Here is a 14,180-nt window from a genome sequence, read left to right on the forward strand (position 1 = left end):
GCTTTTACGTTGGTTTGAATTAATTGAGATATGTCTAGGTTTGTGTGATTTGCTGACATCTCATGTGACATCAGTGATGATGGTGGTTTGACCGCAGTGTTTTTCACCTGCATGTTTTAGTCTGTGTCTGAACAACTTTTGAAATTATGAAATATGTGATCAGGAAACAACTCTGGCTGTCCTGCTTGAACTGAACCTGCATTGTTTTGAAGAGGAGGTGCGAGGGATCGTGGACAAAGCTGTCAAAGAGATGGGAATGGAGAAAGTCCTCTCAGAGCTCAACTCCACATGGACAGGTCAAGCCAAAACTTCCAACACAGTTTTTCGCCATACTGTCTCGAGAGTGAATTCTATTGACTGAGCACACCAACCCCACGCAGGCATGCAATTCCAGTACGAGCCTCACCTTGGCACTCAGGTCCCTCTGCTACGCTCAGACGATGAGCTCATCGAGATACTGGAAGACAACCAAGTGCAGCTACAGAACCTCATGTCTTCTAAGCACATCCCTCACTTCCTGGATGAAGTGGCGACTTGGCAGCGCAAACTGTCTGTGGCCGATTCAGTCATCTCCATTTGGTTTGAGGTGCAACGAACTTGGATCCACCTGGAGAGCATCTTCATTGGCTCAGAGGACATACGCTCACAACTGCCTGAGGTGACGAATAAATCCTTACACACATTCTTTGGATGATTCAAACACTGCTAATCACATATTTGTTAACATCAGGGGTTGGAGGGGGTTAATAATCCAAGCACTGATCGAACACATGCACACATACATTTGCAACATACAATTGTTACTCCAGAGTTTTATTTTTAAAAACTTTGACAGGAGAAAGCACTACAAAGACTCCTGACAATTCAAAATAGTCAAAAAATATGTTTTTTATTGAATTTAATTAACTTACTATCTGATCTAATATAATGGTAGGGAAACCCATTTAGTATAGGAGTGTATGTCATTGCCTTTGTAATATGATGACTTTTATTTAAAAATCTTAGCTGGCTCTCACTGCTAATTTTGTAGCTGTGATTAGAGTACATTTTAATTGCTCCCATGTCAGATGTGTATTATTATACCTGTAATTATACCTCTCTCATGCGGGAACCTAAATTTCATGTCTTGTGAATTGGTGTGCAGGACTCCAAGCGCTTCGAAGGTATTGATGCCGATTTCAAAGAGCTGGCTAACGCTATGCATCAAACGCCCAACGTAGTGGAGGCCACCAGTAGACCTGGTCTGTTCAACAAACTTGAGGACATCCAGTGCAGGTGAAAATAGTATTTTGGTACATGGTCTTCACATCAATGTGCAATCATGCTGACTCTATGTGTGCATTATGTTTGCTTCTGCAGGCTGTCCATGTGTGAAAAGGCCCTAGCAGAGTATCTGGATACCAAGCGACTGGCCTTCCCTCGATTTTACTTCATCTCTTCAGCCGATCTCTTAGATATCCTGTCTAATGGGACCAACCCACACCAGGTGGCTTCATTATTTTTTGCCTGAAGTGCAGCAATTATTTGTTTATGTGGTTCCATCTGTTGCAAATATCAAAAAATAGCTGAGTTATACATTAGAGTTTCTGAAATTATTGGAAAAGAATGACATGAAATCAAACTGATCTCCTGTTAGCCAATCACATGAATCACTGCTAAAAAAAGCAGAGAATAGATTTACAGTCTTGGCCAATAGTTTTGGAACCTGACTCTCACCAGATCCTTGTAGTTTGCTGAGCTCCACACAAGGGTCTGGGATCGAGGGCAATGAACTAATCAGGATCGCTGGGCGGGATTTCATAGATGTGACGTAGCGCCGAAGCGACTGTTTGATTCAAACAACAATGGCGGCAAGCAGCGAGGAGTCGTGTGCTGACATTGATTCTGCTATTGCAATTGTTTTGTCGAATCTATCGAATATTAATTCTTTAAATTAATTAATTAATTATTTTTGCTCTGTCGTTATCCAATATGTTGGCTGTTCTGTTTTGGATTTCCCAGCGTCGCTCTCATCAGCGTCACAGGTTGATTTCGATGTGAGTGGTTGAAGTAGCACGTCATTCAAGAGAACGGACAAGTGGTTTATCCAATCACATACAATTATTTTTTTTACAAGGCCCCGCCTTCTGAAATACATCTCCTATTGAGAAGTCCCAGATCCTTGTGTGGAGCACAGCGAACTACAAAGATCTGGCGAGAGTCAGGTTAATAGTTTTGGGAGTCATTTAAATTATGTTAAAATTTATTTGCGGCCTCATCATTTCCTAAGAAAACATTTTGATGTCGGTTGTAGACTGACAAAAACAATCATTTCTTGTGAGCATTACAAGAATGCAAAAAGGACAAGTGGTAGAAAATGGATAGGTGGATATTATAAAGCAAACCACCATCCATCCATCCATTTTCTACCGCTTTTCTACCGGGGTCGATTTTACATATACAAACCCCATTTCCATATGAGTTGGGAAATTGTGTTAGATGTAAATATAAATGGAATACAATGATTTGCAAATCATTTTCAACCCATATTCAGTTGAATATGCTACAAAGACAATATATTTGATGTTCAAACTGATAAACATTTTTTGTTTTGCAAATAATCATAAACTTTAGAATTTGATGCCAGCAACACGTGACAAAGAAGTTGGGAAAGGTGGCAATAAATACAGATAAAGTTGAGGAATGCTCATCAAACACTTATTTGGAACATCCCACAGGTGAACAGGCAAATTAGGAACAGGTGGGTGCCATGATTGGGTATAAAAGTAGTTTCAATGAAATGTTCAGTCATTCACAAACATGGATGGGGCGAGGGTCACCACTTTGTCAACAAATGCGTGAGCAAATTGTTGAACAGTTTAAGAAAAACCTTTCTCAACCAGCTATTGCAAGGAATTTAGGGATTTCCCCATCTATGGTCCGTAATATCATCAAAGGGTTCAGAGAATCTGGAGAAATCACTGCACGTAAGCAGCTAAGCCCGTGACCTTCGATCCCTCAGGCTGTACTGCATCAACAAGCGACATCAGTGTGTAAAGGATATCACCACATGGGCTCAGGAACACTTCAGAACACCACTGTCAGTAACTACAGTTGGTCGCTACATCTGTAAGTGCAAGTTAAAACTCTCCTATGCAAGGCGAAAACCGTTTATCAACAACACCCAGAAACGCCGTCGGCTTCGCTGGGCCTGAGCTCATCTAAGATGAACTGATACAACGTGGAAAAGTGTTCTGTGGTCTGACGAGTCCACATTTCAAATTGTTTTTGGAAACTGTGGACGTCGTGTCCTCCGGACCAAAGAGGAAAAGAACCATCCGGATTGTTATAGGCGCAAAGTGGAAAAGCCAGCATCTGTGATGGTATGGGGGTGTATTAGTGCCCAAGACATGGGTAACTTACACATCTGTGAAGGCGCCATTAATGCTGAAAGGTACATACAGGTTTTGTTGCTCCAAGCAACGTTACCATGGACGCCCCTGCTTATTTCAGCAAAACAATGCCAAGCCACGTGTTACATCAACGCGGCTTCATAGTAAAAGAGTGCGGGTACTAGACTGGCCTGCCTGTAGTCCAGACCTGTCTCCCATTGAAAATGTCTGGTGCATTATGAAGCCTAAAATACCACAACGGAGACCCCCGGACTGTTGAACAACTTAAGCTGTACATCAAGCAAGAATGGTAAAGAATTCCACCTGAGAAGCTTAAAAAATGTGTCTCCTCAGTTCCCAAACGTTTACTGAGTATTGTTAAAAGTAAAAGGCCATGTAACACAGTGGTGAACATGCCCTTTCCCAACTACTTTGGCACATGTTGCAGCCATGAAATTCAAAGTTAATTATTATTTGCAAAAAAAAAATAAAGTTTATGAGTTTGAACATCAAATATGTTGTCTTTGTAGTGCATTCAACTGAATATGGGTTGAAAAGGATTTGCAAATCATTGTATTCCGTTTATATTTACATCTAACACAATTTCCCAACTCATATGGAAACAGGGTTTGTATTTCCAAAAGGTCTTTGTGATAGGCTGGCGAGGTTTTGGACTCCAAAGAAGACACGACAGTCGTGACAATTATACACAGTTTATTAGAAACATTTCCAAAACTATAAGCATATACTACAGCATAAGGCCGGGAAGCAATACAACATTTTTACAGAGCAACAAGGCAGGAAGACATGGAAGAATAGACCGAAGTAACAACTGAAACTTACCCATTGCAAAAAGAGAAAAAAAACTGAAAATACAAGACTGGAATCAAGGCTTTACATTAAGACAGTAGCAAGCAAAAATGGAACATGGCAGAAGTGGCACAGAATATAGATCTTGAAATACAGAGACAATGCTGTAGAATAACCAGGCGTTTTCCTGGTGTGGACGGTGGGCTAATGAATGAAACTACCGTATTTTTCGGACTATTAAGTCACAGTTTTTTTCATAGTTTGGCCGGGGGTGCGACATATACTCAGGAGCGACTTATGTGTGAAATTATTAACACATTACCGTAAAATATCAAATAATATTATTTAGCTCATTCACGTAAGAGACTAGACGTATAAGATTTCATGGGATTTAGCGATTAGGAGTGACAGATTGTTTGGTAAACGTATAGCATGTTCTATATGTTATAGTTATTTGAATGACTCTTACCATAATATGTTACGTTAACATACCAGGCACGTTCTCAGTTGGTTATTTATGCCTCATATAACGTACACTTATTCAGCCTGTTGTTCACTATTCTTTATTTATTTTAAATTGCCTTTCAAATGTCTATTCTTGGTGTTGGGTTTTATCAAATACATTTCCCCCAAAAATGCGACTTATACTCCAGTGCGACTTATATATGTTTTTTTCCTTCTTTATTATGCATTTTCAGCCGGTGCGACTTATACTCCGGAGCTACTTATAGTCCGAAAAATACGGTAATTGTGCCTCATTGATTTGCCCCCACTCACTAAACAAACCTTTATGCAAAACAAAGCATAAAGCAAACACAGGTGTAAGCAGGAACTTAAACAATAAAAGCATGACATATCCTTCTAAAACCTACCTACCGAAGAAAAATAAATGCCTTTCTCAAATAGACACTTCCCTTTCCTCATCAAAGAAGCCCAGCTCATAATAGTAACTTTGGGATGTTGTTGTCACAAAAAAGACATTACAGCCCTAACTTTTGAAACACTGAAATACAGCACATTCATACACAACTGATGTTCTTATTCTTAACTGACGCCGCATCGTTCAGAGATGGGGTTTTCTAATATATCACATACTAATATATGTTACCAATTTATCAACTTAAGAGGGGCATCCTATTAGGCACACTGCAAATTAGGGCTAGAATAATTATTCCCTTGTCAAATGAATACTCATTAAACCTTTGCATGGCTCATCTATGGGTGTTTTCCTTTGGCTGAATCTCTTAGCCTTGCAGTTTTTTCCTCAGCATTCAGCTGTTGTCTGTTGTAGTACTTTTAGCATCCACATGGAGGCGATGTTGCTTATGGTTTTGCAGATGGCTCTGTCCATTATGAGGCAATTCTACCATGCAATCTCTGTTAAACACAATTTACCACAAAATCTCTCCAGAAAGCATGTAGAAAACGCCTTCCTATTAACAAATTAGACAGAGCAGTAATAAAACATTGCTATGGGATTGAGATTGAGAGCTGTCTGTACCTTGAGCCTGAGCTTAACGTGTACGTGTTTTCTTAGGTTCAGAAGCATCTGTCAAAGCTGTTCGACAACATAAGTCAACTGCGGTTGGAAGCAGTTGGGCAGGGGAATCCTCCTAAGATTGGTGTGGGCATGTACAGCAAAGAACAAGAGTATGTCACATTTAATCAGCCCTGCGACTGTTCTGGACAGGTACAATACTCTGATGTTGTTTTCAAGTCATACTATGGCAAACCCATAACTTTAAATGTGCTAAAATAGGCCCTATACTTCTTTGTGCTTTTTATCATTCTAACTGGGAAATGCCTAGTAAAATACTTATCAATTCAACTGAAAACAGACAGAAATTAGGTTAATCAGGTCAAACTTGCTTTGATCAAAATTCTTTAATCAATACATTTTTCATTACATACCACAGATGTTCCCGCTTTAATGCTAAAGCTTGTTGATGACCTCCTTTTGTCCCTTGTTAAAAGAGCCTATTGTTATAGCTGCTTTTTTTGGGTAATTTTTTGCATCACTTTTCTGTGTGCATGTGTGTGTGTTATCTGTTGTGCAAGGTGGAGGTTTGGTTGAACCGGGTATTAGACACCATGCGCTCCACTGTTCGTCATGAGATGACAGAGGCAGTTACCACCTATGAGGAAAAACCCAGAGAACAGTGGTTGTTCGATTATCCAGCTCAGGTAAATTGACTCGGCGTGTACGGTACTTTCACAATATTAGGTACACTTGCATAATCTAATGCTGGGATTCTCAAACTGTGGTATATGTACCACTAGTGGTACGCAGGCTCCATCTAGTGGTACACCAAATGATCATTTGATTAAGATACATTGTTTTATTTTCCTATATTCAAACACAGTTACTATTCAAAATGTGTGTAATGTTACAGTAGCAAAAAATGTAAATATACTTGTTAAATAAAAACTCTGCCTTGTTTTTATGAATACTTAGGCCTACTATGCTATTGTATTTTAATGTTGGTCTTTCTGAGATGGTACTTTGAGAAGTGAGATCCAATTTGTACTGCCTTACAGTACAAAGAGAAATTTTCCACTGCCAGGAAGTGATTCATTCTTGTGTATATTTAATCTGAGAATCAAATATCGTTTAATAAAAATTTCCAATCATTGATGACGAATAATAAAACAAACACACGCACACATGCAGCGTAGCTAATTGTGATTAAATTGTTTCTCTACATGGATGGATCAGTACTTCCACTAGGTTTACAGCCTTTGGGTTGGTGTATAACGGGTGTCGGGTGGACAATTACCAACCTCAACACGTGCACACATGCAGAGGGAGCCGAATTAAAAGCATTCGGAAGACTACAAACAAATTTAATAAAAAAAGACATGTCATTTCATTAACTCAAATGATCCTCCGCAAAAGATACAGAGAAGAGAAGATGATTTGTAAACTTCACCATTAAGGGACGGAAATGACTTGCCGTCAAACAAATAGTAAGGGCTTTGAGGTCAAACTGTGGCATTTTCATTTGTCCCTGGAATCCTGTAAATTGTTCAAATGGACACCAAATGTATCACCATGAAGCAGAGGTGTTGTACGTTCGGTTCAGGAGCATTTTTTGGCTAAGCAGCTAATTTTTAATTGCCCTTGCATATTGTAAAAAAGCCATTAATTGATTATTAATTAGATATGTATTATTAGATATTAAGCTTATTTCCATTTTAACAAATAACACAAAGCATGTGGATATTTTATTCAGATAGGTTGGGATATATTGACCTCAGTTTATTGATCTTAGCATTTTTTGAAGTTGGTGTACACAAGGATACCACAGGAGCCACCAGTATCCTTTCATTTTTCAAAATGTGGTCCTCTCCGGCAAAAATGTAGACACCCCTGATATAAAGCAAAAGCAAAACTAGTGCAATAATATTTTTTATTTTTGTTTTTTTAAATACCGGTATTTTGAAAAATAATAACACTAGTTGGAAAGTGGGTGCAAGTGTGCCTCGGTGCTCAGCCTCGCACCACGAGTGAAGGGAATCTGCAGACAAAATTAAAAAAGGAATCTGGGGGGAACAACTATAAGACAGGAAGGAAAAACAAAATGTGACAATTGTCTAATATGTACCCTGTTAGTAATGTCCAGGCTAAATTTCTATCTTATCACTATTTCTATTATACTGTATATAATACTGCAAAATTGAAATGCTTTTTGAATTAAATATCTGACCCCACTAAAATCAGAAATTAGACGGCAGAGATTTTATTCCACATTACATTAGTGTCTTTAATAACAATAACACTCCTGCCCTTTTATTTGGCTCATGTTTAATTCAGGAGTGCACTGAATCAACATTTAAATCAGAAAACTAACGCCATTTTTTAACCCTGATATGTATCGGCTCAGGTTTGTTTAGTTTGAGTATGACGATAAACAAATGCACCTTAAAGCTTTTTCATCATCATGACCCACTACAATTGATAAAGTGAGACTCTGATTCAAGAAGATTTTGTTTGTCTTACCAGGACTTAAGTTCTGCTCAGAGTGATTGGTTGCCTAAAGTAAATTGTAATTCAATGTAGCATCGAATGCATAAACTGTTCTTATTGAAGCTCAACCTCCAAAAGGATAATCAATAGTACACATGGGTGGGAGCAATTACTCTAATCTAAAAGATAAATACAAAAATAAAATACTTTTATAATGCATATGGCCTGATCTATGTTTGTTGCTGAGTTTCAAATTGAATCACTGGGAGTCTAAGGTCCAAGTATTCATAAAGTTTAAAAAGAGAATCCATTATATTTTAAAACCAAGGTTTTATTTAAGTAACCGTTTTTTTCCCCAACAAAACATGTGATGTCTGCTTCTAGGTGGCTTTGACCTGCACTCAGATCTGGTGGACATCAGATGTGGGCATGGCTTTTGCCCGTCTAGAGGAAGGCTATGACGGCGCTCTAAAGGAGTATTATAAGAAGCAGGTGTCTCATCTCAACACCCTTATTTCAATGCTAATTGGCCAGCTTTCACCTGGAGATCGGCAGAAGGTTATGACAATCTGCACTATCGATGTCCACGCCAGAGACGTGGTTGCCAAGATGATTGCTCAGAAGGTGAAGTGGTTGAGGGAAATCTAAAAACCTAGGTTGAATACCGTGTGGACAAATGTTTGAGGATATCTTGTATATTAACTAACCGGTCTGGGTTCATTGTAGTTTCCCTGAATACTAATTTTACTGAACAAAAATATGGTACAGTGGAAATTCTGAGATCAGTCACAATCCATAAGTTGCTTGTTGTTTATTGTATACATTTTTGTACTATTTTCCCCAAAGTAAATAATCAAAATTAAGGCTGTCAATCCTTTAAATATAATGATAGAGGAAACACTGTATGGAAACCATTACACGTGCACAATCACTCCCTAATATATTTCAAAAGAGTATTTTCTTCCCACGTGTTCCAAAGCCTTTGTCCATACGGTGCACAGTCTTATACTGGCACTAATGTATCCTTAGGGAAGCTATTACCAGTGAATAATACACCCAAGATAGTCACCCAATGTATGTAATTAACATAATTAGAGTGAAGAAAGCATAGATTATTTGGGGCTTTATCAACCCTTGACACTTTCTTTTCACTCGGTTCTCAGGTGGAGAATTCTCAGGCATTCGTGTGGCTTTCCCAGCTGAGGCACCATTGGAATGAAAATGAAAAGCACTGTTTTGCAAAAATCTGCGATGCAAAGTTCCTCTACTCCTATGAGTACCTGGGTAACACGCCTAGATTGGTCATCACACCTCTAACAGACAGGTACAAAATATTTGTGTCAGGGTTTTTTAACCAGACCGATTGTTCCTTGTGTTGCAATTGACTGGACACTCAACTTTTGCTACATATTCTAGGGGTGGGTGTTTTAAATGGAACAGAATAGAACAGAGCTCTATTGTCATTTCACTTAAAAAGTACAACAAATGAGTTTTCAGTCCAAGAACAGACATACAGAAAACAGGTTGTACAGGGGTAGTAGACAGAACAGGAAGACTGATGGGTCGCCACCTAGCGGCGCTCCGTAAAGAGGTGGAAAAGAAAAGTAAATATGGCGGAAGGGGGGAGAAAGAAAAAAAAAAGGTCCAATTGGGGGGGGGGCATCAGTTTGAGACCAGCAAAAACCTTGAGCAACAATAAACACATAGGAGCACATATTACGACCCGAACATTCAACCCCAAGTCAATCATACCACTGAAGTGGTTTGCGTGCACTTGGGTTTTGGTAGGATTTAGTTTTCAGCAAAAATGATTGCCAAAAATATGTCTCGCTTTTTGTCTAGGTCGTCATACACTCATTTTACCTAATGAACTATTTTGCCTGGGTGACATCTAGTAATCCACATTATTGGTATCTGAGCACAGCCTTACTTAAACAGATGTTTAAAAAACAAAGACACTTATCTCGCTCAACGTTAGCTGTGTTTGAGTGCAGTATGTAATATTCCAAAACACACCTCATTGTTATTCCACCAGCAGTACTTTTGGTGTGTAACTTACTCACAACATTTGCAGAAATTCATCATGAATACACAACTGTGGCGATTAGACTGTAAGACATGTAGGGGTCATGTATTAATTTAGCAAAGTGAAGTTACTTAAAAGACGTTATTCGGCAGAAAAGAGGGCCCAAACAAATAATTCTAAGCGTTGTGGAGTCTTTCGTGTCGTGTAAACCTACTGCCCTCACAACAAGCAGATGTCTTCTCCCGCTTACTTACACACACACCATAGGGGTTTAAGGCCACTCAAACGGAGTTCATGGACTTCAACATTACAAATAACTGCAAGGTCCATACAATACACTGCGTGAGGTAAACTGTGTTTGTATCGTATCTTTATTACAAAACGTGTTTTAGGTCCATGAGTACTCAAAACAGATGTCTGCAAGGTCTGTGCTTAAGTGACAACCGATGTAGATTTTTTTCTACAGCTTGTCACAAATCAAAATTAGGCCAATGTATGAATTAAATGTTTTCCACGCCACAATTTCCGACACAGATATGTGCCCAGTCCTTAAGTGGCTGCAGCACTTTGCTTGAAACAGCCAATAGAGAGTATTCTTAAAGCCATCTTCTGTGCACACAGCTCAAAAGGGTGTGTCATATGTAACATCAAGTTTAAGATTACCCCAATTTAAAAGAGTCTTTCAACTAATTGTTATGCTTTAACAAATACAATAAACATTTTAGTTACAAACATCCTTGCCATTATTTGGTGTTGGAATTGCCACAGTGAACCCCATAAGATCGCTACAAAACATTGGTCTTACTCGCTAGAATTAGCTTATAGCTAGAGATGGACATAACTTTGTTCTCACCATGGTGAGTGTGAAGGACAATGCTGAGAAGAAATGAATGATATTCATTGGGTTAAAAAAAGAATGTATAAAAAACATGACCGTGTGTGTCAGCAACTTAGTGAAGCAATTTGAGCGTATCACTGGTAGTACACACCATACTGAAGCAGAGTAAGTTTAAAGGGGAACATTATCACAATTTCAGAATGGTTAAAACCATTAAAAATCAGTTCCCAGTGGCTTATTATATTTTTCGAAGTTTTTTTCAAAATTTTACCCATCAGGCAATATGTCTAAAAAAAGCTTCAAAGTGCCTGCTTTTAACCATCGTTATAAACACCCGTCCATTTTCCTGTGACGTCACATAGTGAAGCCAACACAAACATACATGGCGGAAAGAACAGCAAGCTATAGCGACATTAGCTCGGATTCAGACTCGGATTTCAGCGGCTTAAGCAATTCAACAGATTATGAATGTATTGAAACGGATGGTTGTAGTGTGGAGGCAGGTAGCGAAAACAAAATTGAAGAAGAAACTGAAGCTATTGAGCCATATCGGTTTGAACTGTATGCAAGCGAAACCGACACAACAGCCAGCGACACGGGAGAAAGCGAGGACGAATTTGGCGATCGCTTTCTAACCAACGATTGGTATGTGTTTGTTTGGCATTAAAGGAAACTAACAACTATGAACTAGATTTACAGCATATGAAATACATTTGGCAACAACATGCACTTTGAGAGTGCAGACAGCCCAATTTTCATCAATTAATATATTCTGTAGACATACCCTCATCTGCGCTCTTTTCCTGAAAGCTGATCTGTCCAGTTTTGGAGTTGATGTCAGCAGGCCAGGGAAGCTAGGGTCGATAGGGGGTTTAGCTCGCTCGTCTGCGGGAACAAACTGCCGCCATTGCTTGCCGTGCTACCGAGGTCCTTTGTCCCTGAATTGCTCACACACTCCGGCAGATTCAATGGGGGTCTGGCGGCAGATTTCTTTGACTTTATCGTTGGAAATGCATCTGCTTTGAGTGTCGCAGGATATCCACACATTCTTGCCATCTCTGTCGTAGCATAGCTTTCGTCGGTAAAGTGTGCGGAACAAACGTCCAATTTCTTGCCACTTTCGCATCTTTGGGCCACTGGTGCAACTTGAATCCCTCCCTGTTCGTGTTGTTACACCCTCCGACAATACACCGACAATGCATGATGTCTCCAAGGTACGGAAAACAGTCAAAAAAACGGAAAATAACAGAGCTGATTTGACTCGGTGTTTGAGAAAATGGCGGATTACTTCCCGATGTGACGCCACGTTGTGACGTCATCGCTCCGAGAGCGAATATTAGAAAGGCGTTTAATTCGCCAAAATTCACCCATTTAGAGTGAGGAAATCGGTTAAAAAAATATATGGTCTTTTTTCTGCAACATCAAGGTATATATTGACGCTTACATAGGTCTGGTGATAATGTTCCCCTTTAACACCAACTAAGAATGTTAAAATATTATCTAAACAGCAGACTTTAATCCCTGAAAACATGGAAAAACTGCTGCTGATGGTGGTTAGGTTAGGTTAGGTTATTTTGCCAGTAAGATTAGGACATTCATTAAATATGCAGGAACAAGTAAAATCTTAGACATGCGATACAAAGACCTACCACATAACAAGCATTGCAAACATTGGTAAGATTGGAAAATTGTAAATGTACTCTAAGTAAATATATATACAATATAACATCACAATCAGATAAGATTTGGGACAAGCCAGAATAAAATACCATAAATAAAATAATAGATTACACAAAAACAAATATGGACAATAAAAGGGACTACAATCAGTTTAGTTCTGTTAAAATAGTATAGAATAGCATTTTATTGTGATTATCATTATTATGACAGCTGGGACCAAACTACATCTGTACCCGTTTGCTTTGCCTCTTGAGACTAAAAACAGACACCACGGAAGCCCACTCTCCAAGGTAAATGCTGTAAATTATTATTACATTACTTCATAAATCTACCGTAGCTTTTAGTAGTACATTCTATTGCAGGGGTGGCAAGCTCATTGTTGTCCTGGGCCACATTACAGTCATGTAAGCCCACAGATGGCCCTTTCATAATGTAGTTCCTCCAGGACTTTGCGATGTTGCTATCATACCAATTCACGCAAATTAAGCCAAACCCGGCAAATTATGCATGGTTATGCAACTTTGTTCAATCCTTACAATTTTGCCGCACATTTTGGCCAATCATCGACATTGTCGTCAATGGAATTTGTCCCAGCAGCACTCAAACGCAACACAACCAATCAATCAAATGTCACCCTGCATCAGTGGGGCAACTTTCTGAAAATGTTGCAACAAAACCAGGCATTTTAGGCCACGCCAATCTTAAAAAAAGCCCACAAAAACCTGGAGGGACTGATTATTACACACTTACCCCTTCATTTGATTATCATCATTGTTTACCAACAAACTGATGGAAAACTTGCTTTGGAATCAGAAGTCAAGATGACAAACATATAATAATAGAGTTTTAATGACAAAAAAAACCGTTTGGAATAACATGTTGTATTCATGTACAAACCCCGTTTCCATATGAGTTGGGAAATTGTGTTAGATGTAAATATAAACGGAATACAATGATTTGCAAATCCTTTTCAACCCATATTCAATTGAATGCACTACAAAGACAAGATATTTGATGTTCAAACTCATAAACTTTATTTTTTTTTGCAAACAATAATTAACTTAGAATTTCATGGCTGCAACACGTGCCAAAGTAGTTAGGAAAGGGCATGTTCACGACTGTGTTACATCACCTTTTCTTTTAACAACACTCAATAAACGATTGGGAACTGAGGAAACTAATTGTTGAAGCTTTGAAAGTGGAATTATTTCCCATTCTTGTTTTATGTAGAGCTTCAGTCGTTCAACAGTCCGGGGTCTCCGCTGTCGTATTTTACGCTTCATAATGCGCCACACATTTCTGACGGGAGACAGGTCTGGACTGCAGTCGAGACAGGTCTGGACTGCAGTCGAGACAGGTCTGGACTGCAGTCGGGCCAGGAAAGTACCCGCACTCTTTTTTTACGAACCCACGCTGTTGTAACACGTGCTGAATGTGGCTTGGCATTGTCTTGCTGAAATAAGCAGCAAAAAGACGGTGCTTAGATGG

The 14,180-nt window shown here is 39.1% G+C and overlaps 1 protein-coding gene across 1 annotated transcript in view; it reads left to right on the forward strand.

Annotated features, from left to right (window-relative positions):
- The first annotated feature begins 182 nt into the window (after positions 1-182).
- The window catches only part of dnah9 (dynein, axonemal, heavy chain 9), a 366,284-nt gene continuing 352,286 nt past the window's right edge, over positions 183-14,180 (forward strand). Inside the window, exons 1-8 of the mRNA XM_072914095.1 lie at positions 183-296; positions 381-658; positions 1,145-1,275; positions 1,360-1,486; positions 5,719-5,871; positions 6,240-6,365; positions 8,533-8,772; positions 9,312-9,472. Of these exons, the coding sequence (XP_072770196.1) occupies positions 251-296; positions 381-658; positions 1,145-1,275; positions 1,360-1,486; positions 5,719-5,871; positions 6,240-6,365; positions 8,533-8,772; positions 9,312-9,472 (1,262 nt within the window). The 5' untranslated portion in view covers positions 183-250. The remainder of the gene's footprint in view (positions 297-380; positions 659-1,144; positions 1,276-1,359; positions 1,487-5,718; positions 5,872-6,239; positions 6,366-8,532; positions 8,773-9,311; positions 9,473-14,180) is intronic.

Source organism: Nerophis lumbriciformis, linkage group LG11 (genome assembly GCF_033978685.3).
Source record: "Nerophis lumbriciformis linkage group LG11, RoL_Nlum_v2.1, whole genome shotgun sequence".
NCBI classification, from domain to species: domain Eukaryota; kingdom Metazoa; phylum Chordata; class Actinopteri; order Syngnathiformes; family Syngnathidae; genus Nerophis; species Nerophis lumbriciformis.